The sequence below is a fragment of the Curcuma longa genome, chromosome 11 (genome assembly GCF_044706935.1).
Source record: "Curcuma longa cultivar G26 ecotype Majalengka, Jawa Barat chromosome 11, ITB_CL_G26_1.1, whole genome shotgun sequence".
Classification (NCBI taxonomy): Eukaryota; Viridiplantae; Streptophyta; class Magnoliopsida; order Zingiberales; family Zingiberaceae; genus Curcuma; species Curcuma longa.
This window is the reverse complement of record NC_133871.1, coordinates 26456120-26480926: the sequence shown is the minus strand read 5'-3', so window position 1 is coordinate 26480926 and position 24807 is coordinate 26456120. Positions and strand designations below refer to the sequence as shown.

Here is a 24807-nt window from a genome sequence, read left to right as displayed (position 1 = left end):
AAATTAGGAAGTTCCAATTTTGGTAGAAAGATACATGTCTATGAGAAATCGCTTACCTGAAAGGGTACGATACCCTGGCTGACCAATAGCTAGTTCTACCCAATCCGTACCCACGTGGGAGTGGACCCCTCCGCTTTGGGTGGACACCATGCGATGGGGCCCGTTGGGGTCCGGCGTCAGCGTCGCTGTACTTACGGAGATGAAATGAAACGAAACGAGATCCAAATGAAGCAGAAGGTCTCGGCAGTATAAATACGGCGGCACCGCCTCCCGCGACCTTGTGCTTTCGCCAGTCGATCCGTTTCGCCGCCCTCCTCCGCCGTCCGACGATCCATAACGCTCCCTTGCTTGCGCTTCGGAGGCTCGGCGGCCATGGACAAGAGGCGGCGCTACAGTGCTGAGCGGCTCCTCGAATCGCCCGCCGGATTCGGCGGCGGAGGCGGCGGCGATCTCCCCGACCTCTCCGAGGACGACGTCTGGCCCGCCTTTTCCGACGATCACTCCTCCTCGGAAATCGACCACGACTACCATCGCTGGCCGCGGACGGACGGCGGCGGCGGCGAAAGCCGGTGGGCCGATCGGCACGTCGGCGGGCTCTCCCTCGCCTTCGAGGAAGCCTACCGCGGGACGGCCGCCCCGCCGCGGCGGGAGAAGCGGATCCCGGTGGCGGCATCTGCGCCGGTCGACGTTCCCGCCTGGCCGCGGCATCTCCGGGCCGGATCCGGCGGTCCGCCGCCGGATCCGGAGGTGGAGGAGGACTCGTCGGAGACGGAGTGGCTCCCGCCGCACGAGTACCTGGCGCGGGCCCACGGGCGGAGCGCCGCGACGTCCTCGGTGCTGGAAGGCGCCGGGCGGACGCTCAAAGGCCGCGACATGAGCCGGGTTCGCGACGCGGTCTGGAGCCAGACCGGCTTCTTCGGCTGAGCGAACCGAAAGCGGCTCGCTCGCGGATGCGCTTTGTGTGTGATAGCTGTGATTTGGTCGGTTTGATTGCGTGCTTGCCAATGAGCTCCAATGCTGTAGAAAAGTCTCAATAATTCTTTTTTTTTTTAAAAATGGTCATTAGAAATGAAGAAGAAATTAATAGACAACAAATTACAACATCAAAGAAATCACAAAAAGGCAAGCAAAGTGGCTCACTACCAGTACTAGTGCCTGTGACTGTGGGGGAATAAAGTGGGGGAGTGGTGCAATAATTGAGATTGGTTGGACCAGCTCAATTCTGGTCGATTTGGGTCGCATAATTGTTGAGGGTGAAATAAGAGACAGCTCGTCCCTACGCCTTTTTGCAGAAAGTGACGTAGACGACCTTTATCGCACTCTGATCTGATCACTTGAGTGCATTCTCCTGTGTCCCACTGTTGTGACTTGTGATGAGTGATAAAAGACTTAGAAAACTAGAATAGAAACAACGAGATGATCCATAATAAATCAGTTTAGATTCCCATAATTTACAATTACAACAACAAAGAAGTCATTCTTTTTCTCTCTGAATCAAGAAGGAACCAACAGATGCAGCTCTACTGGTTTTAGGGGAATTCAAATGCCGAGGAATGTTACCGATGTTATGCGTAAACTTCTGGGAGACCCTTCTTGGTAGGATTATAAACACTATAGTCACCAAAATCCCTGCGTCCGCTGCAAGAAAAGATAAAACAAAGTATCAACAAACATATGCTCAGGCATCTAATTCACGAAACAATGCCTAGATCAGATATAGTTCATGAAGTCAATTGATGAATGTTTCTAACCATGACCAATTCAGTAATAGTTCTAGATGCAAATGTTCACCCCATAATAAGCCAGTCTGAGTGCTTGACTAGAAAAATTCAAATTCGACACCAGTAAGATCCATTCTGTGATTCTAAAATTCAAATAGACTGTTCGTATCAAGATTCACATACTGAACTAAAGTGATTGCTGATGATTTAGGAGTGGGCTACATCAATGCATCTTATAGAGCGCTGCTTAATTGGTTCGATAGATGCAATTGATGCCAAAAGCTTATACTGTGATACAAACTAATAACTATCTGGAATTTGGCAGATATCGATGGTATCTCTAAGAAAATAAACCACGATGATGCGGGCAAACACATATGCTAGTAGGATCTCTTTGATATGAGAACAAAGATAAAAGAACAAAAAATGACATCTTTCCTGATATTTCATGAACAGTAACTGAATTACCTGTGCATTATATCCCAACCCAGTGGCAAGAAACGAGGATGAACGGCATCGACAAACACTTTCCTCCACCTTTGACAAAATTGGCGGACTCCTTCCTCTCCATTCCTTTTTAATAAATGCTCCACCACTTGTTTCCCATGTGGCCCATGTCCTAACAGTGACACCTTTTTTGCAGTTTCTGAGGTTGTGATCTCATCAGGCATGAGTAGTAAATTCACACTAGAATCATCTAGTTGGTCCTCATTTTCAATATCCATTTTCAGATAGGAAGCCTTTCCTTGTTCAATTTCTACTTCCCTGTCCAAAATCCGGATGCTACTAGAACCAACAGTCTCGAGTAACAAATTCCCATTGGTATCAACAGTAGACAAATTTGAATGGATTCCCTGATCACTAATACTTTCCTTATCCTTCTCTGTTGGTTTCTCTCTTACATGTGCACTACTGTTTACTTTGTTATGATTATTGGTCTGCGAAGAACTTGATGCATAATTTTTATATACAACATTCTGCTCAGTATGTTTAAATGATAAACCTCTTTTCTTCTCGAACCGTCTTCTCTCATGTGGACTCATACCAACAAGTAATGCAGCTTCCAGATCTTCTTCAGAAACCTCCTGTCTACCAAAGTATGTCCTCACAATCTGCATGGGAAACAAGACAATATACTCACACATTATGGTAATTTATCTTGCATGACTAAATAGATAGAAGTAAACTAGAAAATCACACATTACGGTAATTTATCTTGCATGGCTAAATAGACAGAAGCATAGAAAATTATGCATTAGGCATGATTAACATACAAACCCAGTATACTGGCAACCTCAAAATTGCTCTTATGTTTGTCCCAAGTACCAACATCTCCAGTTATAAAACCATCATTATTTGATTGTTTATCACAAATAATTACAATTTGGGACAATATATCTTAATAATTAAAAGGAAAATTCATAATCACTTAGAAACAACAAACTAAATGCTAGTTTTTCCAAGTTTCTGACACAGGACACGGGATGGATACAGCAACTAAACTATTCATTACAGGAATTTTTGAGAGGAAAAATATGGATGAGTAGATATTACAGTAAGGGCATTATATATAACCAATTCCTATCAACTTGGTCTGTAAGATTCTTAATATTATCCACTCTAGATAAAATTTAACACATTAACTACTGAACTCATTCTTAAACCTTGGACTATGATGGACTGACTCCATGACGAAATTGATTATAATTGTGACTAACGACTTCTTTTAATAGAAACTCATGATATGATTAAGTTAAATGCAGTACTCTTCAGTGCAGAGATGGCGCCCAAGTCTATTGTTGGCATGGCAAAGAACAACATAATAGATGTGAACAAGATTTACCAGACCTACCAGGATCCTGTAGGTGGCTTGCTCAATATTGAGCTGTCTGTGATGAACACTGTCTTTTTCTCAACTATAAAAATGATTATTTTAATCATAAATTTGATAAGTTTAATTTTTTGGCATTTCTATATTTTATCAATACAATCAGATCAGTATCATAATACGTGAAATGTACTGGCCCATATCACTAAGATCAGCATGGGATCATTGCAAGGTAATTCTTCAGCTTTCACTAAAGAAACCTGGGAAAGCAACTATTAGTATGCGGCAAAACAAACAGAACTACAATTGGCAACATCTTACTAACTTTTGCAAATTTGACAGAAACTTATTTCTCAGTACATATATTCTAGACAATTGCAGATTCTCCCTAGTATACTAGATGGAATGATATGGGAGGGAAGGATAAACCATAAGAATGGATTTCTAATTCATGGGGCAGAGGCAGGGGCAGGGGCAGGGGCAGGGGCAAGAAATTTTCAGCCTTTAAGTTATGATATAATTTCATTTCTGAATTCCATGCCTGTGCCACGTCTAGTATAAATCAAAATTTCAACTACATATCTTGCAGTCTCTACTTTAGCATGGCATATACCAGAATTTTTGGATTAACGCATGCTAACATCTGCACATCTACATCTCATGAAAATTCTTTCCCACAAGGGCTTAAAATATACATTATGAGCTCATTGTTCAGACACTTCCTTCCTAATGGTATCATATTTTTCATGTTTACTCATGTCTCAATCGCATATTTATTCCTTGATTTGTGTTTTGAATTGGTTGTCCATGTTTCTGTGCTGACAATTACATGTTTCCAAGCACTACAAAATTTTTTCAGCAGCACATCATTTTCAGAAAATACTCTTCTATTGCTCATTTGATCATCCAGATTGAGGATGGCATATAGATAATTCCTTACCTTAGGTTAATGAACAGAGAACATAAGGAATGATATTGCATAAACTAGAAGAATTACTTTATTTGCAGATTGATGATTCACTTGTTGAGGATGAGATATTTGTCGATAAGACCGTAGGCCTATCAGATGATTTGGATAATAACTTATATCAGTTCTCTCCTTGGTTGTATGTTAGCTGCATTAGCAAGACAAGTTGAGTTATCTTTGATAGTCACACTATGAGGGAGGGCATGGGGTAACACCCATGAGTAGGTCCCATCACGCCTGTCAATTCTAGCAGTTAGCAATTTTATGATAATTGTAATGCAATATTTATTCATTATGTGAATTGCAGATGCATGTGCCCAATTAACTTCCTTGTTTTGTCCTAAGTTCTCTCTATTGACTCCCCTTCTCTTCCAACTCCAAGGCCACAAGAAGAGGATGTTTAGATCTCTGGTGGGAGGTTATTTTCTTTTCTTTTGCTAGGGGATTGCTTTGAGAACACTTATGCAATTTTGAAAGATCTTGGGATCTCTCATTTGCTACTCATGTTTCACTAATGCTTCTAATTATAAGAAATTCCATTATATATTTCTGTGCTGTTTGAGTTTTTACTCAAAATAATCCTTGCAATTTGTATTATGTTTGTTTGATTGTTTCCAACTTAGTAGGAGCCCAAGAGATTGTTGTGCAACTGTCATGGGTTCCATGCAAGACCACTGATCATGAAGACCCACTTGGGGTGTGAAATATGCCCTTAATCTACACTTTTACATGAACATCCCCAATTATGGTTTCTGTTACCCCCTAACAAGAATCCAACCATACTAAAAATAATTAGAACTTTCACAAGTGAACCTATATGTGATCCATCACAACCAAATATGAGAACTACCACCTTTCTCTTTCATATATACGACATCTTATACAACAACTGACTTTTCAATGATATCATGTTAGAAATATTTTTTACCTGCATCAGTTCCTCAAACCTTCCTGATGGCATGTTGGATCCATGACGTAGAAGAGCCATAGCAGCAGTTCGTAACTGCAAAGGAGAGACACCAGTCTCCTCTTCTGCACTCATTGATGTTGAAGCCACAGTTGCAGCTGTACTTTCCCCAGAATTAACAATTTTTTGCACAAAAAGAGGTATTCCAAATTCTTGTGCCACCTGCCTCTTATACTTCTCAGCAGCAGAATGAGCTATCTCATGGCAGTCCACACATAGCAAAACAATGTCATGAGAACGATGGCTCTTCAAATGCTCAGGAAAGTGCATTCTGTAGCAAGATGGTATTATTCTATAGCGTATATAGTGACTCTTCTCCCCACATCCAACACACATGTTTTTCTTGCTTTGAATATAGAACTCATTACCTTCATCTTCTGGACGACCTTTTGTTTCAAAAAGAAGCATAATTGCTGGAGGATCCTCTTCTACCATTTTTGCCAAACCTCTCCGCAGATACCTATAGCGCAAAGATGGAAGGCACATCAAAAGCAAGCACAAAATGAAAGCAAAAGGTGCAAGAAGTTTGATGTCCACTAACCATTCGAGTTTCTTGCGATCACAATAACAGAGCATTCTTCCATCAGTTGCATAAATTCTACAATTATGATACACTGGAGACTTGCATGAAAATTTCTGAATAAAGAGTTCACGGGAGACTTTTTTGCTTACTGTTGAACTGAACTTTTCGGCACTTGACTTTGAAAATGACAAACCAGAATGTTTCAGATTGAATTGAGACAAAAGAGCATAATTGTAAGGTGACAGTGGACAACACTGAGCACCATCTAGGTGTTTCTGCCAATATTTTTGAATGACATCATCCACATTAGCATCAACTTCTAGTAGAAGAAAGCAAAGGTCATCCATATGATTCTTAGTAATAGGCGATGGTGATGGAAGAGTGGGATAAGCATTTGAAGAAACATTACTTGTGTCAGCTTGCAATATAACATTATATATTTCTGATGGATTTTTGGGAGCTATTACAGCAAGAGCTGCAATAGATTGATCTGACAGAACATATCGCAAGCTCTCATCATGAATTCGAGCCTGTTGATAGCAGTGAAAGAATATGAACAATAAGCTTCATCACAAAATACTTCAGAACATGATATAAAGAAACAAAAGAAAATATGAACCAATGCAAGGAAAATATTATAAAAATGTTAAATGGAAAAAACACCAGTGCGTGTTTTATTGACAACTGCATTCCATAATGCGATTCCAGAAAAGTGAAAATTGATCCGATCAGATGAACAACCATGAGAAATCTACAAGGAAAGTGATAATATTGTAAAAGAATTCTGCTGATCTTCTTGCTTGATGATCAAGTTAGTATAATGTTATAAACTTCATACATGAATTGCTGTGTCACTAATTGAAGGATTGGCAACAAAAAATTTAGAAGGATTGCTGTTGAGTAAATACTCATAATGTAATAAATATAAGTTTACCTTTCATCATCGGATGAGATATCTAGAACATTTTATAGAATAAAAATATCAATCACTGATCTATTTCATGGAGTCTATGGTCTAATATTTGCCAAGTCATCACAAATGATGCACACATCCCTAACTATTAGCATCATAAAGGAGAAAAGAACGTTTGAGTAACACACATGATATGGTGTGCGATAATAGTACTATTGGGACATGACCAACCCACGTGTGAGGAAATTTTTTATCATGAGCGGCACTCGTGCTGTTGGCACCTGATCACATGTTAGGAAACATTTTGTTTTCTCTTGCTTTGGTGCTCACACCACAAGGAGTGCTACACCATCATGTACATAGCTGTCATATAATACTTTTATATTCGTCAATATTGACAAACTATACTTCAGGCCTTCAGCCATATTTGGTATATGAATTACTTATTTAACGTTTACAAATATTTTACTTGAATGGACTTCATTTTCATAAAGCTATAATCATAAAATTGTGTACAATTAGATTTCTTTACTTACCATCAGATCTCTCCAGGCACATAAAATCCAGATAAGATCCTGAAATTAGAGAAAGGAGTAAGAACATCTAGAAAGGCAAATAAAAGTTTATTAATAACTAGGCCAATCATGAATTTTGGTGAACGGAGGAATACCTTTGTTTCCAAATTCTTTGATGATGTGAGTCCGACAATGTTCATATTCCGTGATAATATAGACGATGCAGCTGAAGATCCAGGAGTAGATTCAACTTCTTTCACATAAAGCTGCAAACAGACCGTGTTTGACCGGCGACTAGTCTCCAAGAAAAAATTCAACTCGTCACCGGGAGAAGCTGAAATATCTGCTTACATTATAATTGTTGATCAAAAATTTTCTAGATATTCTCAATTTGTAATGGTCAGAGCAACTATTAGCTCGTGAGGAATAGACACTAACAATACTTAAGTTTGTAGGATCATATAGTTGGACCAAACACCCCAGACTTCATAGCTCACAATATGGTAGGTTGATTTTTGACTATCTTTTTTCCTGCTATAAAGTAAACTGTAACCTGCTTTCACTCACAGATACCTTGTGAGCACAGGTAGCATTTGCACAATCCCCTATATTTAGGTCTTGGGGTTCTTTCATCATTTTCACATGAAAAAATTTCAATCATGGAAATGAAATTATGATGGACTGTAGCATAATCATGACCCACAAAAATGAAATAAGAAATATATGAGAAGAGATGTTGGTATGACATCGAGATTTTAGCAAAAAGAAAATTTGAGTATCAATCTAGTAGAAATCCCCTCCACAATGCACAAAATGGTATGTTCTTCATTTGCATGAAAACTGCACTAAGCATCAATGGACTTTCCCCTCATTATAGTTTGTAAAAAAACATAATAAACATATTTCTCAATCAAAATTATATGTAGAATATAGAATCTTACAACTATAAGGATCTAGGATGAAAAAGTAGTAACAAAATATGCATAGACCATAGCTCACATGCCATTAAAGCTTAAAGAGGCACTTGAATATGTTATAATGCTCAGAAAATTCAACAATATTAGGGCAACAAAGTACCGAATGATCACACTAATTTAGTACTAGCCTATTAACTATTTGCTCCAAGTTCACTAATCAATAAAAGCCATGGTTCGAAACACAAAATTGGTGAAGAAATAGCCATTTAAACATAAATCCACAATGAAAAGTTTGAATTCATACCAGAGGTTTTACTTTCCAACTCAGAAGCCAAACATCCAGCGATGTACAACAAATAGTGCACATCATTACGAGCATATTCAGTCATTTCATCTGAAAGAGGTCGTAATCTCCAATCTTCACGCTGAATTACAGACACAAATAAAACATCAACTAAAACAATCCAAGCTAAAACAGTAGGGGCAGAAATGATTCGACAATATATATTTATAACTTGAAGTATCAATGATGTCAGTTAAAACACTGACCAAACAAGATTTAAAGGAACAACTCCTATCTACACCAATAACCTAAAGTAATAATTATATTGTTTAATGCCTTCTCAAATTTCTATATAAATGATACTAGTGCTTCAGGTGCCAGAGGAAGTTACGTTTCAGTGATGTTGTCTTTTAAAAACTATTATGTCAAATAACAATAAAAAGGACAACTCGGTGCACGAAACTCCTACCGGTGCAGGGTCCTGGAGAAGAGTCGGACCACATTGGATCTATTGTACACAGTCTTACCTTGCATTTTGCAAGAGACTATTTCCGTGACTCGAACTCGTAATCTCAAAATCACATGGCAGCAATTTTACTATTGCGCCAAAGTTCCCCTTCACACCAGTAGAAATATCAGATGTTTTTAAAAGAACTGTATAGTTGCAGTTTGCTGATAGTCAGCTTACAACCAAAGAATTAAAGCAAGTAACCAAATGAAAACTGGAGCAAAATCGGAAGAATCATACTGAAGAGTGGGCCCATCTTTAAATTAAACTTTAAGCAAACTCATCATTAATTCAATATGGGTTTGTGGTTTCCACTTATGAATGTGTTATGCAAGTGAGGCAGGTCAAGAGCATAAAGAAAAGACATAGACACAAGTCTAGAATGACTTGCTTGATTAATACAATGTCATAATTCCATGAAAAAACCATATTTAACCTGTAAAGTTTTGTCAGTATATACTCCACAATAAGTCTCCAGAAGATATGCTAATGATTTTTGTGGCTTTGACAAAATTTCACATGCCTGTAACACAGAAACCAAAAAGGACATAATAAGACCTTCAGCTACACTTGAGATATCAATGTGTAAAAAAAACTATAGGTGCTAGTGACCTAGTCACTTTATATTAGTATAAAAAATAATATCACCACAGAGCATAAGACATTCTGAAGAGATTTTCCAAATTAGTAAAATTACATTCAAGTGGAACAACAATTGTATAGCATAACATTTCCAGCTTTTATGTTTCAGAATGATATGAATCTTTGGATAATAAGGAGAGATGCAATGTAAGTCTGGTTTACAGTTGGTTTATGGTACAGTTTGGATGAACTTCACTTATCTGATTGATTCCTCAAGTGTGGTGTATTTGTTCATGCAACATGTTTATGTCAGTATTCATGAATCTATTGAGTGGTTTTTGTTGAGTCATGTATAATAGTAAATTGCAAGTCAGCTTTGAGTTTCCAAGCAGGCAAACAAGCCTAGATTTTTAAAATTTTCTTATCAAGCTTGTTTCCACACCTAAACACTTTGGTCGATACTCCATTTGGTTTGTTGGTTACATGCATAGTTGGCATCTTAAACTTAATGTGCATAGCCCAATCATGTAATGATAATATTGTTCAAGTGTGGCACATTTGTTCAAGCAACATGTTTATGTGAGTGTTCAGGAATCTATTGAGCGGTTATTGTTGAGTTAGGTATAATATTAAATTCTGAGTTAGGTTTGAGTTTACAAGCCAATAAACAGGCCTAGATTTTGTAAAAACAATTTATCAATCTGGTTGACATACACATTTTGGTGGGACAACACTCCATTTAGTTTGTTAGTCATATTGATAGTTGGCATCTTAAACTTAATGTACATTGCCCGATCATATATCTCTCTGACATAATAATAACAACAACAACAACAATAATAAGAAGAAGATCATAATAATAGTAATAACAAGAAGAAAAAAATCATGATAATAATATTAACAATAAGAAGAAGAACATCATCATTATAATAATCATAAAAAGAACAAAGGAGAATATTCCATACTAAAACTATGGCAAATCCTTCCTTTGGACACTTGAAACCCTCTCTTTAACTCAACTGCTTAGAAATGTTTAATAATATTAAAATATCATGAATGATGACCTTTCTCTACTGCCAACAGAAAGCAAGGGCATCATTATCTGCTCCATGAGAGCTCAATCATGGAAGGAATAATAAAAATGTGCATGAAGGAGAGTAAAGGCATCATTATCTGCTCCATTAAAGAGCTCAATCATGGAAGGAATAACAAAATATGCATGAAGGATATATATAGTGCAGAAACAGCACCAGCTCAACAACTTAGAAATTTTTAATAGTATTTAAAAATCATGAAGCATAATCTTTCTTTTTGTTTTGAATCAAGAAGTGTTATCTGCTACCATCTAAAAGCAAATGCATCATTATCTGTTCCATCAAAGAGCTGAATCATCGAAGGATTAACAAAAATGTGCACGAACAATATAGTGCAGTAATAGCACCTTAGCAGTATCAAACATGTTCACAACATATATATGGAAGTCTCGTTGAAGCCAAAGAACATCATTATCAGCTCCATGAAAAACCTGCAAGATTAACATAACAATATCTTGAAGGCACATTACACTGACAACAGATTTATCGTTCACAACCCACTAAACAGCAGTGTAATTAAACAAAGAAATCTTGTCAGCTCCATGAAAGACCTGTGCCATTTATTGTGATAATTTATTTAAGGCATTTTAACATATATTCATATATTTTAAATGCCTTAAGAACTAAGAACTACAAAGAAGTATTCAAATGGAATACAACAAAGAAATACAGTATTCCATAATGATGCTTATGTCCATTTTTCTCTTGGAACAAAGGATTGAGGAATACTGACTCCATGGCGTTTCAATAGGAATGAGTCATCAATCCATTAACCTTGCAAAAAATTATCTACTTAAATATAATTGAACCTAAGATCAAAGAATCCAACTTTGACATCAAAAGGCAAGGGTAGAACTCCAAGAAAGATGTTCATATAACAAAGTAATAAAAGCTACTAGTAGCTTAAAGATTCTCAAATATGTAAAAATCAATCAAACTTAACTGGGTATATAGCAGGTATACAATAGAGTTTGGGCATCTAAATTAGTGTAATAACTACATTATTCATGTGCTTGGTTCATAAAGTAAATCAAACATTTGACTAACCATAACCTACATAAATACTCAATTTCATTCTAGTGCCCAATCTGGATTGCTTTTGGTGATTAATTGAAGTATGGTAAGTTCCTAGGGTTTTAGGGACCTGCTATTGCTATTGTAAATAGTAAGGTGCTCAAGTTCTCTATTGGACAAATTTGTTAGTGTTTGCTCTATTACACTATTTCCAAGGAGATTCTAGTGCTTCATTTTTAGGGAAGACACATTGTTGTGACAAGGGCTGTGAAGTAGAAGAGATCTCTGGTGTTAGCATTGCTTTATTTTTATCTTACATGCATTTTTTACTTTGGCTATTGCACACTTTATTCTTGTCACGCAAGCACTTGTTACAAATCTTTGAATTTAGTGCTGTTTTTGTAATATATACATATATATAAGATATAGACAGATAGATAGACAAAGATATATGACTGTCTATTCATCCCCTCCCCCTTTACCCAGTCATATTTGCATCAACCAAAAAACATAGAAACCATAAGTCTCATATTGATTTCTTGCACCCTTGATGTGGAAAAAATAAATAATGGCTATCTAATTGTACATGAACACATACTTAAATATTTAAAGGAACAACCAAAATACTGCCAAAATTACTCAACAAAAAGATTGAGTAATAGTTCCAAACTAATCTTGGTGAATTGGAATGGCCCATGTCACCTTTTTATCAAATTCTAGCAGAAGTCCTATTAGCCACATACCAACAATATTTTACACATTAATTAATCAGTTAAAGTGAACAATAAATCTGATTGTATAAAGCTAAATATTACAATTCACAGTTAGATCAACTAGCAAATACTAATATACATAATCATTCATCCAATCCCTAATACAAAAGAAGTTTTCAAATTAAAGAAAATAAAAAATTAATTTAATATTTTAATTAGACTTATGATTCTCCCAAGTTTTAGCTCTTCATAACCAAATAAAATAATCCATATTTACAATGACTTTAGTGCATTTGAGAAACCAACAAGATAAAATGATGTTTGGAGACCCGAGGACAAGGTTTCTATCATGTTGCAATGAGCCTACAAATATTGTGACTTGGGTATTCCCTATGGTTCAAATTCATAGTCATATAAGAAGACTAAAATAGTTAAACCAAGAAGAACAAAGAAGGATTAAATATTATGTGCATAATAAGGCTGCTAATATTAGCTATCATTGTAGAAAATGAACTCCAGTAGATCCTTGCATATAGGTATCTCAACACTTCAAAATCCTAGCTAAGAACCATCACATTCCACTAATTAGGATCATATCACAAGTCAAGTTAGACTTAGAAGCAGGATTAGACAATTATTAGATGCAGCTTTGCCACAAACCCGATGCTTCAAACAGTGATCAGCTGAGTCCATATAAAAATGCATTAAATAGTTAATCTTGGGGTTTATCATTATCCATGATACAAAAAGTAAAATAAAGACCTTAAAAAATAATAGTCGTACAACTACACCTTGATAATTGCAGGATTAGCAAAAACAGGTCGTAGAGTGGCCATCATATCATGCAGAGCAATTGTATCTATTAAGTAATCTTCCTTCCAAGTAGAAATCTGCCAATATCTCAGGTGTATAGATTATTCATATAGCAACCATGACAATAACTGCATTATACAATGATTAATATTACCTGTATAAGGGCAGTAAAACCAAGGAATGACCGAAGACTATGTTGTTCAGTATCAACAGCAAAGATTTCCTCTTTGTTTAATACGTTAACAAGTGCTTCTAACTGATCTTCAGTATCTATCCAAACAAAATGACAACTCGAGTTTGAATTTTTGTGACTTGTGATGAATGTTTTAAGATCAGGCGGATGCTTCAACAAGTAATCAATTTCTTTTGCAAATGGGTGCATCCTTACAGAAATTTCTGCATGTAAATTAAGATGTCAGAAAGCTAGGACAGTAATTGTTTGTTGTATATACGCCCATATGCTTAATTCACAGCTCAGCTACTGTAACAAGTTAACCAGCAATGAGTTGTTTCCTGAGCTGGAAAGTGTTTTGTTAGCCTTGTTGGTAATTTGAAAGTCAACATATGATATTATTCTGCTTGAATCTGTATACTAGAGTTGGATTAGCAACAAATGAGCATTAAAATTTTTATCTTTTGAAGAAAGATGGTGAACTGTCCAGTGCCCAATGTTCGCATATAAGCAGAATTTACCGTAACCTTCGAGGTCCTATAAAATCCACAACTTGCTATAGCACATGTCTAAATTATAGAATAATAATGAGACGATCTTAAAGATACTACAAAATACCCTACAGAGGTGAGAGTGGCACTGTTCCGAAAAGCAACGACCTTTCTCTTTACCCTCCCGCTTAAAATGCTTGAAAGGGGAGTAAGAGTTGTCAGCAAGAACGCGCTTAAATCGGTTCTGGGGCTTGTCCTCGAGATCGGGGTAGCAGTTGCAGCCGTCGGCCATCTTCCGCCGGCGATGGCGGCGGATCGAGGAGGTAAACAAGAATAAAGCAGCAACGAATGCGATGGCAAGCAACGCATCAAGCGTCTCGATGCCGATCGCCGCCTCCATTCGCGAGGGCTGCTTCGTGTCGGCAGCCGAGAGGGGGAAGGGGAACGATTTGGAACTGCGAGGCGACGACGGTCTTATTGGACCGGTCGAACCCGCACAATGGTTAGTCGCCTAACTCTCAACCGAACCGGACGGGACCGGGCTGGGCCGCCCGATCATTTTTTAAATAATATTATTTTTATTTTAAAATATAGAAAAAAAATCAGTATGGAAGATGTAGAAAAAATAATAATATTTTTTTAATGAAAAATTGCATAATTATTTAATTGGACGGATTGACTTCCAGGCATGAGCCGTGAGGTATGTGATGACTTGTTCCGCAAGCCATCGTTATCCGATCCAATTTGATTCCTTTATCTACACCCTTCCAAATCCTTACGTCAGTTTTTATTTCATTTCTCTCGATCCAGTTCCTGAAGGCTCCCGGCGTCCCAATCGCGTCTTCTGTCTTCGATCGATCGGTATCTAGTCCTGTTTCCTTCTTTTCGTTTGTTGTCTCGCCTGCGCTTTTTGATTGCTGTGATCTGGATTGTGCTCGCCAATTGCAGGAGGAATCCCAATGGCAAAGAGTTCCTTCAAGCTCGAGCACCCCCTCGGTTTGTGATATTAGTCCTTCCGTTCCCCCTTTCTAGTATATGCAAGAAGAATACTGCTTTTTTTTACATGTTTGGTGATTTTTGGACTGAAGATTATGATTCTAGGGTTTCTTGTGCGTATCGATTTGAAAATTTGTTCTTTTCTTTTTGAAATAAAAATAGAGAAATATTTGGGCGTTTGTTGTGGATCATGATTTCTAGGGTTTCGTTTGCTGGAGAATTTGTGTATTTGGTGATTCATGGAATATTAAGATTATATTGATTGATAATTAGTGTTGCGTTTAGTTAAAATAGGGCATTTGTCAGATTTGGAGAAATAATGATTCGAAATTGTTTAGCGTATCTTGTTTATCCTTGTAAAGGAGTTTCTTCCATATATGAGAAGGGATCGACAAGTTGACTTTTCTGCTAGTGTTTGGTCTAAGAGTCTGAACAAAGTATGTGTTCTTGTTGTCATGCACTTGTCAACATGAGTTGTTAATAGCACTAACCATTTTAGTGGAGTTCATGCTTTTTCTTTTTGTGTGTGTTTGTTCTATTTGTTTGTTATCCTACAGTTGTCTAGTTTTCTTGAATCTCTATGTTCAACTGGATTCTTCATGCAAATTTCAGAAAGGAGACAGGCTGAAGCTTCTCGCATCAGGGAGAAATACCCTGACAGAATTCCTGTAAAAAAAAACTTCACTTTTTTATAGATTTGGAATCATATAGTCTGTCTGTACCACCTCTCATATGCATTGTTATGGCATGTAGGTAATCGTCGAGAAGGCCGAAAGGACTGATATTCCAGACATTGATAAGAAGAAGTAATTTTCATTTCACTTCTTCAAAGCTTCAACCCAGATGATTTTGTTTAAGGCTCTCTTATATTTGAAATGTGTGCATAGATGATATTGAATTTTGATCATTGTCATGACAATGTAGGTACCTGGTTCCGGCAGACTTGACTGCCGGGCAATTCGTTTATGTCGTTCGGAAGAGGATCAAGCTCAGTCCGGAAAAGGCCATCTTCATCTTTGTGAAGAATACACTGCCTCCCACAGGTCAAACAACCTATTCCTTCTTCAACTTGTATAGGTTTACTACTTTCCATTATGCTCATTCGGCAATCTTCCATTGCAGCTGCAATGATGTCTGCCATCTACGAGGAACACAAAGATGAGGATGGTTTTCTTTACATGACATACAGCGGCGAGAACACTTTCGGTGTCAATTGAGATCTAAGGAAGGAAGGAAGACGAACAGACTGCCATCATTAGGATGAAAATAATAAGACCAAATTGTGTATATATTTCTGACATTGCTGTAAGTTTCTGTTCCATAAAGATGAACTCAAGCTGGAAACTCAGTCACTTGTTTAATTTGCTTCAATGATATGGTGCATCACTTTTTATTTGGAATCGTTTTCAAACTGATCTGGATTTCACTTCTTCTGCAAAAGGTGAAATCATGACGCAGGAGTCCCAGTATTGCCTTATTTCGTTACAGTTGATCATGACCCGTATCTGAATTTCACTTCACTTCACTTGGCAAGCAGCTCTTGTACTAGGGCTTCCATGTTTACAAAGGAAGATCCACCTTCTTCCCTTGCCTTCTTAGCGGCCGCCATCATCTCCTCGGCCTTGGTCCTCACTCTCCTTCCTTCCTCGCTCTCCCCCATTAACGCCCTCACTCCCTTCTCCAGCTCCTCCGCCTTCACAAAGTTGCCCTTCGCCCTCTCCGCCTTCAGCTGCAGCGCCACGCCCATCTCCTCCGCCATCACCACCGCGTTCGAATGCTGCTCCGCGTACAGCGGCCACCCCAGCAGGGGGACCCCGCACTGCAGGCTCTCCAGGCACGAGTTCCACCCGCAGTGCGTGACGAATCCGCCCACCGCCCGGTGAGCTAGTATCTCCGCTTGCGGCGCCCACGACGGCCACACCATCCCCCTCGCCTTCGTCCGCTCTAGAAACCCCTCCGGCAGCACCTGCTCCGGCTTCGCATCCGCCGGCTTCCGAATCCCGAACACCTCCTCCTCCGACGCCACTCGCAGCGCCCACAAGAACCGGCACCCGCTACCCTCCAGCCCCGCCGCTATCTCCGCCACCTGCGCCGCGCTGAAGCAGCCTTTGCTCCCGAAGCAGAGGAACACCACCGAGCGTGCCGGCTGCTTGTCGAGCCACACGACGCACTCGTGCTGCCGACTTTTCTCGCCTTCCTCGCGCGCGATCAGCGGACCGACGGGGTACACCGGCGGGGTCCGACGGCCGGGCGCGCAGAGACCCTCTTCCAGCGCCCGCAGCGTCGCCGGCTCAAGATCCGTGAAGGTGTTGATCACGATGCCTTTAAGCTCGGAGTAGCGCCGGCCATGGTGGACGAAGCAAGTGTACCTCCCGCTCTTCTTCCTCAAGAAGCACGACGGCATCGAGATCGGCGGGATGGGGCACACGCCCGGAACCCTCACCTCTTCTTCCATCTCCTCGAACTCCACGGGGAACTTCTCCTCGAGGGTTGGGAGATAGAGCATGAGAGCGAGGAAGGCAGCGTTGGAGGCGAAGTAGACATAGCAAGGGACGCCGAGATCTGCCGCGGCGTCGATCGCACCGGTGGCAAATAAGTCGACGATTAAAGCTGCCAAGGGGGCGTCGCCGGAGCGCAAGAGGTCTTGGAGCGCGGCTTTGATTTGGTGTTTTTGCTCCTCCATGTAAGCGGATATGAAATCCTCGGGTCCGTCGGCGTCCTTGGGCAGATCGACGGGCTGGAGATGGCAGAAGTCGATGTCGAGGCCGGAGGCGGCGACGCTGGCGATGCAGCCGTCAACTGGTAAGCCTGGGACAGGAGCGATGAGGACGGTGACGGAGAAGTGGTAGCGGTGGAGGAGTTTGGCCAACTCGAGCATGGACATGATGTGACCGGCGGAGGGGATCGGAAGGAGCACCACTTTGCCTTTCGCCATTTTCTCCGTAGAGCGGAGGAGGAGACCGACCATGCGCTAGCAACTCACTGTCTCCTCGCTTTAATAAGACCAAGGAGATTTAACAGAATTATTTTTAAAAACAACCACCCTTTTAATTTATTCGATAAAAATTTCTAATTAATCTTTTGCTAAAATTTAGTTTAATGATGATTATTTACACACAGGTCTGAAGTTTTAATAAAATTCTAAGGAAAATGAAAAAAAAAACTTGCTAAAAAAAAATGATAATCCCAGTAGTCACGTCTCTGGGTGGTCGGCTCGGTTCCCACGAAGTTTTCTACCGACCACCAGGGTAAATCGGAAAGCACATACGGCGGCCAATTTAGATGTCCAGCATCCTTTGATTGCGTTCCCCATTTGGAGGAAAATTCCTACAAATACGTCGTAGCTGGGGATCGAATCGTAGATTAGCAGTTACAATCCGGATGTTCTACCGTTGCACCATTGCCCCGGGGACAAAAAAAATAAAAACTTACTACAAGCCTTTGTTCATTGTATTCAAATTGAAACAATTTTTGCTATAATTCTTGGTTGGAGTAATTGAACTGATTGGTATTGTCCAGTTTTCAAAATGAGTAATGAATCTCTACAGAAAAATCCAACAAGAAAATGCCGCAGGACAGTCACATGCATGAAAGTAGGATCCATCCGCATGCAAGTGGGACTCAGTCCTATGTGTCTATCCTGTTGCCAGCAGAACAGATACAGACATAAAAATGGGGTCTATTTGCATGCAAGTGGAACCCACTCTTATGTATCTGTCTGCTGCATTTTCATGCTGGGTTATCTTGTAAAGAATCATTAACACCTTCCAAAATGCTGGTGTTTCAAGTCATTTCATCTCTCTGCTACACTCCAAAGACAACTTGACTCATTCAATTATTTTATTAAATAAATTACTCAATTATTTTATCAAATTTAATTTGAACACTCTTTACTCTTTGATTTGTTAACAACCTTATGCACAAGTAATCCTTTGACATTTCTATAAACAAAAAGCAAATTAGAAAACTGGAGGACAATGGCAGGTCCAGATAAGAAAATTTGTTTTCCAAGCTTATATTTCACCTGCTCTAGCTAAGGATGGTTAGGAATCGTGTTAACAACGCGTGAAGAGATGACGTATATTACTTTGCTAATAAAAAAATTTCATCGTTCAATAGGGATGTAATCGAATCGAACCGAACCGAGCTAAACAGTAAAACACTCGAGCTTAAGCTCGAGCTCGATTTGTTTTTTCTGAGCTTGAGTTCGGCTCGAGTTCGATTCGAACTTTAATTCTTAAACTCGAATTCGGCTCGTAATGAAATTAAATAGTTCGCGAACGGCTCGAGCTTGATTCGAAAATGACTCGTTTTAAAGTTAAACAAGTTTAGTTTGAATTCAATTTGAAAATAATTCGTTTAAAAATTAAACGAGCGTAGTTCGAACTTAACTCATTAATATATAATATTTATAATTCATGTAATACGATTTACTGGGCGCCATATTTTGAGCGTCGCGTCAGCGCCGCTGAGGTGGAAACCAGTTGGCTGGGAGCGCGCGCGTGGCAAGCAAAAGCGAGGATATATGAGATTCTGTGCGATTCCTCTTCCCTCTCTTCGCTCGATCCCCTGCTCGGCGCTCTCTTCTACCCTGCTCGCCGCCGCGCCGCGATCCTCTCCTCTTCAATTCCTCCAAACCCTAACTCGCTGTCAAGCCGCGCCACGATTCCTCTCTTCGCTGCTCAATCCCTTGCTCGCTCTCTTCTCCCTGATCCCCTGCTCGATCTCTTCTCCCCTCGCCACCGCAATCTCGCGTGCATTGCTCGCCGCCGCGTGCACTGCTCGCCCCTCGCCCCTGCTCGTCGCCACGTGCGCTGCTCGCCGCCGCCCCTGCTCGCCGCCGCGTGCGCTGGTCTCTTCTCCCCTCGCCGCGTGCGCTGGGGAGAAGAAATATCTGCTGGTTCTGACTTATTTGGTGTTGTTATTATTATTAGCATCAATATACGGAGAGCTATGGAAATTGAAGCCATTATCTGAGGAAAGAAAAAACAGATGGCACCGAGAAATGGACTGGTTGCTTTCCCCCACTAGCTGCATGGTTGAGCTGGTTTCTGCAAAGCAGAGTGGTGTTAATGGCTGTATATTAGAGGTCCACTGTTGATGACCAACTCCTTTTAGATTTATGTATTGAAAATCAACAGATTTCATTCTCTCTATACATCTTGCAGATAATGACTCCAAAATCTCGATCTGATGTTCATTTGACTCTCCCTGCCCTCATGAAATTAGATTCAATGCTGATTGTAAGCTACCTCTTGTTCATTTAATTATCAGACATTTGGAATTTGCAAGTACATCTTCATACCATATCCACTGATTGAGCTTGGATTATATCCCTGTGTATATCCACTAAGAAAACTATTTCCTTCTTGTCTACACCCACTAAGAAAACTATTTCCTCGATTCACACTGTAGTTATATCGATCAGTATGCAGCCATGTGTTGGGACCAGACGAAAGTTCTTTTGGCACAACCCTCTTGACCTCTACCTTCTTACCATTCAGATCATGGAAAATATTGAGCAATACCTTATCCACAGCGTCCTCGGAGTCATATGTAATGAAGCCAAATCCCCTAGGTGGCTGAGTATTGTGATCATACATCACCACTGCATCCGTGATTGTTCCAAACTGATCAAAATAGTTCTTAAAATCATTCTCTGTTATTGTGGACGGCAGGCCTCCTACAAATATTTTCCTTGCGCCCAGGGCCAAGAGATCATAGATACTGTTGTTGATTCTATTAAGAATTTGTTGATCGTCCCTAGGAACAGCTTTCCTCACATCCGCCTGAGAGATTAGTTAGGAAGCACCATTTTAGCCACAGACTAAGCTCAAGAGACGATGGCAACAATCTTGAACGCATTAAATCAGTGGAAAGGATGCGATTTAATGTTCGCCCGTTAATTGCGTGCTTTTCTTGCCGGGAGGATGAGTAAACACGACAAAACCGAATCCGCGGCCGCGGCCCGTTTTCCGATCCTTCATGATCACAATCTCCGCCACCTCGCCGAACTTGCTGAAGTGCTCCTGGAGGTCATCCTCATTGGTGTCCCACGAGATGCCGCCGACGAAGAGCTTCCCTCGATCCATCTCCAATCCTATCCTGCAAAAAACCACCAGACAAACCGTCGCCATCATCATCGACGCCATACCAGCAATCCCGAAACTAGCCGAGAACTCGATCTAAAAAACCGAAATTGAATCAGGTAACTCGCACCGAAAGGCATCGACCCACCAATCCGCGAACAAAAAAAAAACATCAAAGCTTGTCCAATAAGTCTAACAGCGTAAATCAATCGGCAAGCAACCATCGCTTAATCCCCCACCACAAATCCGAGAATAAGGCAACAAATCATCGACACAAATCAAAAGGTTACAAAAAAAAAAGCAAAATCGACACCAATAGGATCGAGAGTCAGCCCTACGAATCAGAAGCAAACACTCGAAGGAATCGCAGTAGAATGAAGGAGGAATCGCTCACCGACTAGCTTCAGACGCGGAGGCGATCCGAAGAACGATCGGCCAACGTCACATTGAGGAGGGCGAAGGAGAAGGCGCCGCACGGAAGCCTCTTCACCTCTCTCCTCTCCTTTCTCCTTTCTCCTTTCCCTCTTCTTCGCCTTATTATTATATCTATTTTATATTTAATAATTTAAATTTCATAATTTTAATTCTGAAAACTTCGCCAAATATTCATCAGAAATATTTCCAAATTTATTTTTTAGTTAAATATTAAAATCAATTTCAATTTATATTTGCAAATTAACATAAAATAAGAGTATACACTAGTAAAATATTTAAAGGAATAAATAAAATAATTAGAATTTAAAAGATTATAGAGCATTATCCTCCATATACTACCAAATATCTTTAGAATTTATTAATTACACTAAAAATATTTAAAAATTAAATCTCACACAAGTCATCATCTCATAGATACTCATAAGATTTGTTGCAAGTTACAGAATTGATCTAAATATCAAATCCATCGACCCACCCAAATTTCAGTTCTTGGCTGTCTCCATCTTCTTCTTGATGCTTCCAACCAACTCGTTTGCAGAGTCAACGCCTGAAATCAAGGTCTCAATGAAAAGCAGCACAAGAGGAACTGAATGAAGAATGTGGTAGCTCGATCAAACCTGCCAAGTATGCACCATGCACGTAGCCATTGTAGAGTCTGCTCGTGTGCTCTCCGGTGAAGAAAATCCTCCCAAAAGGTGCCTGAAAACAAGAACAATAAACATGAGCATGCATGAAGAAGAAGAAGGATTCGATCACGATCAACTGGTGCAGAAAACCTTAATTTGATTGAAGTCATGGCTGTGGAGGCCAATAGGCCAGTTGGAGAAGGAGCCCCTGAAGAACCTATCGGTCGACCATCTCGTGACAAATATGTCTGTGGCCTCTGGTATTTTCTTCCCAAACATGTTCTTCAGCACTCGCATGGCTTCAGCTTTGATCGCCTCGTCCGCCTGCAACTCTATCCTTCTTGCTTCTTCATCAGTCACCACAGCAAGCAGAACATTGGCTCCTGGGAGTTCTTTCTCGAGTTCCTGCCAAATCGTGTAATATCCTCTTCTTTCACTGGCATACAAGAAGAACTCAGTCTTGTTTCTGTCAGACCAGAACTTGTAGGGAAACTTGAGGAAGATCTTAGTGAACACTGCCATATCGAGCTGACAAATGGCTGAGAACTTTGAATGCTGCAAAAACAGAGAAAGTGATTAATGTTCTAAAAGAATGGAACTGAAGTGGAATTTTTCAACTCACTGGAAGTTGAGGATGGAATTTGATCAAGTCCGATTGGAGGACTCCGATGCTCACAGAAACCATCACATAATCTGCTCTGTAATGGCGGCCGTTCTCTGTGGTCACAGTCACTCCATTTCTCGATTGGTTTATGGACCTCACGACCTGGTTTTATCAGTTCATCCAAGATCTAAACAGGAAGAACAATAAATAAAAGAAAACTCTTGAGAAATGTACGAGTTAATGAACCTGGTTTAGTTTGATGGAATCAGCGTTGAGGGATTGATTGACCAAGTGATGCACCAAGCTCTCGTAACCTCGTTCATCAGCAACAAAATAGTCTTCTTCTCCGAAGTCTGTAAACGTGCGGATCGGCAGTGTTCCTTGCAAGCTCGTTATGCGAGGCGGCTCGGCGCTCTCGTAGTCGTTCATGAAGTAGTCCACTGCCATCTCCAATGGAGTAGAAGGAGCACTGCACATCCAACGAGTGAATTAATTAAGTTTCTTGTTCAGTATCAAAAATCTGAACATGTTTGCCGAATCGTACTGTTTCTTCATTTTCTGAAACCCCAAAATGGAGATGTCTTCGTGGCCGTCAGAAGGCAGAGAACGTGAGTAGATTCCGCCATCGTCGACCACTTTCTCTGAAACTTCCAGCACTCGCTCGACCACTGATCTCTCGTAAAGCACACCGCTGCAGAATTTAGTTATTGATGATTGTTTCTATCTTGAATTTGATAGAACGATACTGATCGACTAGGTACCTCTGTGTGTAAGTGTTGGAGGAGATGTTGGAGTAATCGGAGAAGAATGTCTTGAGGTGGAGCTTCTCTGCCATTTGCCAAATTGGGTTCATTTTCTCACCGTTGACTCCTTGAATCCAGTTGGCGCCGACCTCAATCCGGTGCCCAGCGAATCTTTTGCTGTGAATCCTGCCGCCGACTCTGTCGGTGGCTTCCAGTATCAAGACGCCATGGACGCCTGCTCCGGCCAACGTCACTGCTGCTGATATTCCTGAGAAATGCTTATCTAAGAACAACACTGGTTCGTTTATTATCAAGGCATGCATGAGCTTACCGGAGATCCCTGCTCCGACGATGATCACCGATGGCCTATCAGATTCTGAGACGGTCGTTGATCTCCCAAGACACGGAGTCGGGAGGAGGAGCAGGAACAGGGTGAGCATTCTGGAGCACGCCATTGTTCAGGTAGACGTTTCTTGGCGTTGCTTTAGTATTTATAGACTAAACATTAAAATTTTTAAAAATATTTGTTGATTAAATATTTTTTTTATATTATATTGAATGTGAGATAATTAATACCTGCTGAATGAAACATACTTTTAGAATTTTTTAAATGTATTAAGAGGTTTAAGCAAAGCTACTAAAGGAAAGTTATTATTAAAAAAACTCCTTTAATATTTTAAAAAATAAAAAACACAGTTTTTTTAAAGAAAGAAATAGATCATTATAGATATTTTATGATTTCTCAAAATGGAGAACTGTAAAAAAATGCGCTTTTGAAATTAGTCATAGTTTTAAAAAAATAGTATTTTGATGAAAAAATTATTTTAAGAAAGAGTTAATTAATTCTAACCTTTTACTTCATTTGAAATCTATACAAAATGTTTACAAGTGAATTGATGTCTGAAGTGTTTAAACTATCTCAGTTTTCTGTACGATGATTTTCAAAGAATAAATAATTAAATTTTATTGGAAACACTGGTTTTTTTTTAAGACGAAATCATTTTAAGAAAAAAAAAACCTTTCTTAACTTTTTATTCTTATTTGGGTTGAAATGGGAAATAAAAGCTCACAAGAAAAAAAAAAGGAAAAAAGTATGGGAAGGGACGTAAACTTATCTGTAGAGCACAGAATAATGACTGGGTTGGACTTTATCAAAAACAATCAAGGAAGATTGAAAAAACAGAAGGTAAGATTCATAAATATTGAAACAAAAAAAGTAAAGATTCATATATTATTGTGTTCATCATGCACACAACATTGCAGAAAAAGGATACGATCACTCCCCCACAATTC

The 24807-nt window shown here is 39.7% G+C and overlaps 6 protein-coding genes across 10 annotated transcripts; 2 read left to right on the top strand and 4 right to left on the bottom strand.

Moving 5' to 3' along the window:
* The first annotated feature begins 242 nt into the window (after window positions 1–242).
* On the top strand, window positions 243–1050 carry LOC141842357 (protein S40-6-like). The gene has a single exon (XM_074730569.1). The coding sequence runs from the start codon at window positions 373–375 to the stop codon at window positions 922–924; it is 552 nt and encodes a 183-aa protein (XP_074586670.1). The 5' UTR covers window positions 243–372; the 3' UTR covers window positions 925–1050.
* Window positions 1051–1418: 368 nt separating this feature from the next.
* LOC141839230 (protein RRP6-like 3) lies at window positions 1419–14439 on the bottom strand. 5 transcript variants are annotated; one of them, XM_074726930.1, is made up of 13 exons: window positions 14190–14439; window positions 13513–13754; window positions 13337–13435; window positions 11166–11249; window positions 9579–9665; window positions 8656–8776; window positions 7590–7777; window positions 7456–7494; window positions 6416–6536; window positions 6025–6325; window positions 5445–5943; window positions 2190–2833; window positions 1419–1638 (listed from the first exon to the last, which is right to left on the bottom strand). In XM_074726930.1, the coding sequence occupies exons 1-13, from the start codon at window positions 14419–14421 to the stop codon at window positions 1566–1568; spliced, it is 2730 nt and encodes a 909-aa protein (XP_074583031.1). In that variant the 5' UTR covers window positions 14422–14439; the 3' UTR covers window positions 1419–1565. The 5 variants fall into 5 exon arrangements, with proteins under 5 accessions (XP_074583031.1, XP_074583028.1, XP_074583029.1 ...); XM_074726927.1 differs by having other exon boundaries at window positions 6025–6536; XM_074726928.1 differs by having other exon boundaries at window positions 6025–6536; window positions 7590–7768.
* Window positions 14440–14774: 335 nt separating this feature from the next.
* LOC141838509 (autophagy-related protein 8C-like) lies at window positions 14775–16412 on the top strand. The gene is made up of 6 exons (XM_074726014.1): window positions 14775–14882; window positions 14970–15017; window positions 15630–15685; window positions 15771–15823; window positions 15942–16060; window positions 16140–16412. Exons 2-6 carry the CDS (start codon window positions 14981–14983, stop codon window positions 16232–16234), a joined length of 360 nt encoding a protein of 119 aa, XP_074582115.1. The 5' UTR covers window positions 14775–14882; window positions 14970–14980; the 3' UTR covers window positions 16235–16412.
* A 114-nt stretch (window positions 16413–16526) lies between these two features.
* On the bottom strand, window positions 16527–18021 carry LOC141838508 (malvidin galactosylase UGT88C3-like). The gene has a single exon (XM_074726013.1). The coding sequence runs from the start codon at window positions 17983–17985 to the stop codon at window positions 16540–16542; it is 1446 nt and encodes a 481-aa protein (XP_074582114.1). The 5' UTR covers window positions 17986–18021; the 3' UTR covers window positions 16527–16539.
* A 2069-nt stretch (window positions 18022–20090) lies between these two features.
* On the bottom strand, window positions 20091–21330 carry LOC141837471 (heterogeneous nuclear ribonucleoprotein 1-like). The gene is made up of 3 exons (XM_074724863.1): window positions 21304–21330; window positions 20968–21202; window positions 20091–20817 (listed from the first exon to the last, which is right to left on the bottom strand). The coding sequence occupies exons 1-3, from the start codon at window positions 21328–21330 to the stop codon at window positions 20288–20290; spliced, it is 792 nt and encodes a 263-aa protein (XP_074580964.1). The 3' UTR covers window positions 20091–20287.
* A 693-nt stretch (window positions 21331–22023) lies between these two features.
* LOC141842338 (polyamine oxidase 6-like) lies at window positions 22024–23969 on the bottom strand. Its single transcript, XM_074730548.1, has 8 exons — window positions 23846–23969; window positions 23533–23782; window positions 23316–23462; window positions 23018–23240; window positions 22790–22933; window positions 22318–22722; window positions 22159–22240; window positions 22024–22088 (listed from the first exon to the last, which is right to left on the bottom strand). The coding sequence occupies exons 1-8, from the start codon at window positions 23967–23969 to the stop codon at window positions 22024–22026; spliced, it is 1440 nt and encodes a 479-aa protein (XP_074586649.1).
* Between the last annotated feature and the right edge of the window lie 838 nt (window positions 23970–24807).

What these genes read in the sequence shown, in the direction of transcription:
- LOC141842357 (XM_074730569.1), top strand. Translation starts at nt 373, where the DNA reads ATGGACAAGAGGCGGCGCTACAGTGCTGAGCGGCTCCTCGAATCGCCC.
- LOC141839230 (XM_074726927.1), bottom strand. Translation starts at nt 14,421, where the DNA reads ATGGAGGCGGCGATCGGCATCGAGACGCTTGATGCGTTGCTTGCCATC. An exon ending in CAAAGAATTTGGAAACAAAG is followed by an intron (nt 7,495 to 7,589) that starts GTATTCCTCCGT and finishes CTCTAATTTCAG; the next exon opens with GATCTTATCTGGATTTTATG. An exon ending in GGTTTGAGGAACTGATGCAG is followed by an intron (nt 2,834 to 5,444) that starts GTAAAAAATATT and finishes TTTCCCATGCAG; the next exon opens with ATTGTGAGGACATACTTTGG.
- LOC141838509 (XM_074726014.1), top strand. Translation starts at nt 14,981, where the DNA reads ATGGCAAAGAGTTCCTTCAAGCTCGAGCACCCCCTCG. An exon ending in CAAGCTCGAGCACCCCCTCG is followed by an intron (nt 15,018 to 15,629) that starts GTTTGTGATATT and finishes TGCAAATTTCAG; the next exon opens with AAAGGAGACAGGCTGAAGCT. An exon ending in CCAGACATTGATAAGAAGAA is followed by an intron (nt 15,824 to 15,941) that starts GTAATTTTCATT and finishes ATGACAATGTAG; the next exon opens with GTACCTGGTTCCGGCAGACT.
- LOC141838508 (XM_074726013.1), bottom strand. Translation starts at nt 17,985, where the DNA reads ATGGTCGGTCTCCTCCTCCGCTCTACGGAGAAAATGGCGAAAGGCAAA.
- LOC141837471 (XM_074724863.1), bottom strand. Translation starts at nt 21,330, where the DNA reads ATGGTTGCTTGCCGATTGATTTACGCT. An exon ending in CTTGCCGATTGATTTACGCT is followed by an intron (nt 21,203 to 21,303) that starts GTTAGACTTATT and finishes TCGGTTTTTTAG; the next exon opens with ATCGAGTTCTCGGCTAGTTT. An exon ending in GGGCCGCGGCCGCGGATTCG is followed by an intron (nt 20,818 to 20,967) that starts GTTTTGTCGTGT and finishes GTGCTTCCTAAC; the next exon opens with TAATCTCTCAGGCGGATGTG.
- LOC141842338 (XM_074730548.1), bottom strand. Translation starts at nt 23,969, where the DNA reads ATGGCGTGCTCCAGAATGCTCACCCTGTTCCTGCTCCTCCTCCCGACT. An exon ending in TCCAACACTTACACACAGAG is followed by an intron (nt 23,463 to 23,532) that starts GTACCTAGTCGA and finishes TAAATTCTGCAG; the next exon opens with CGGTGTGCTTTACGAGAGAT. An exon ending in TTTCAGAAAATGAAGAAACA is followed by an intron (nt 23,241 to 23,315) that starts GTACGATTCGGC and finishes TTGGATGTGCAG; the next exon opens with TGCTCCTTCTACTCCATTGG.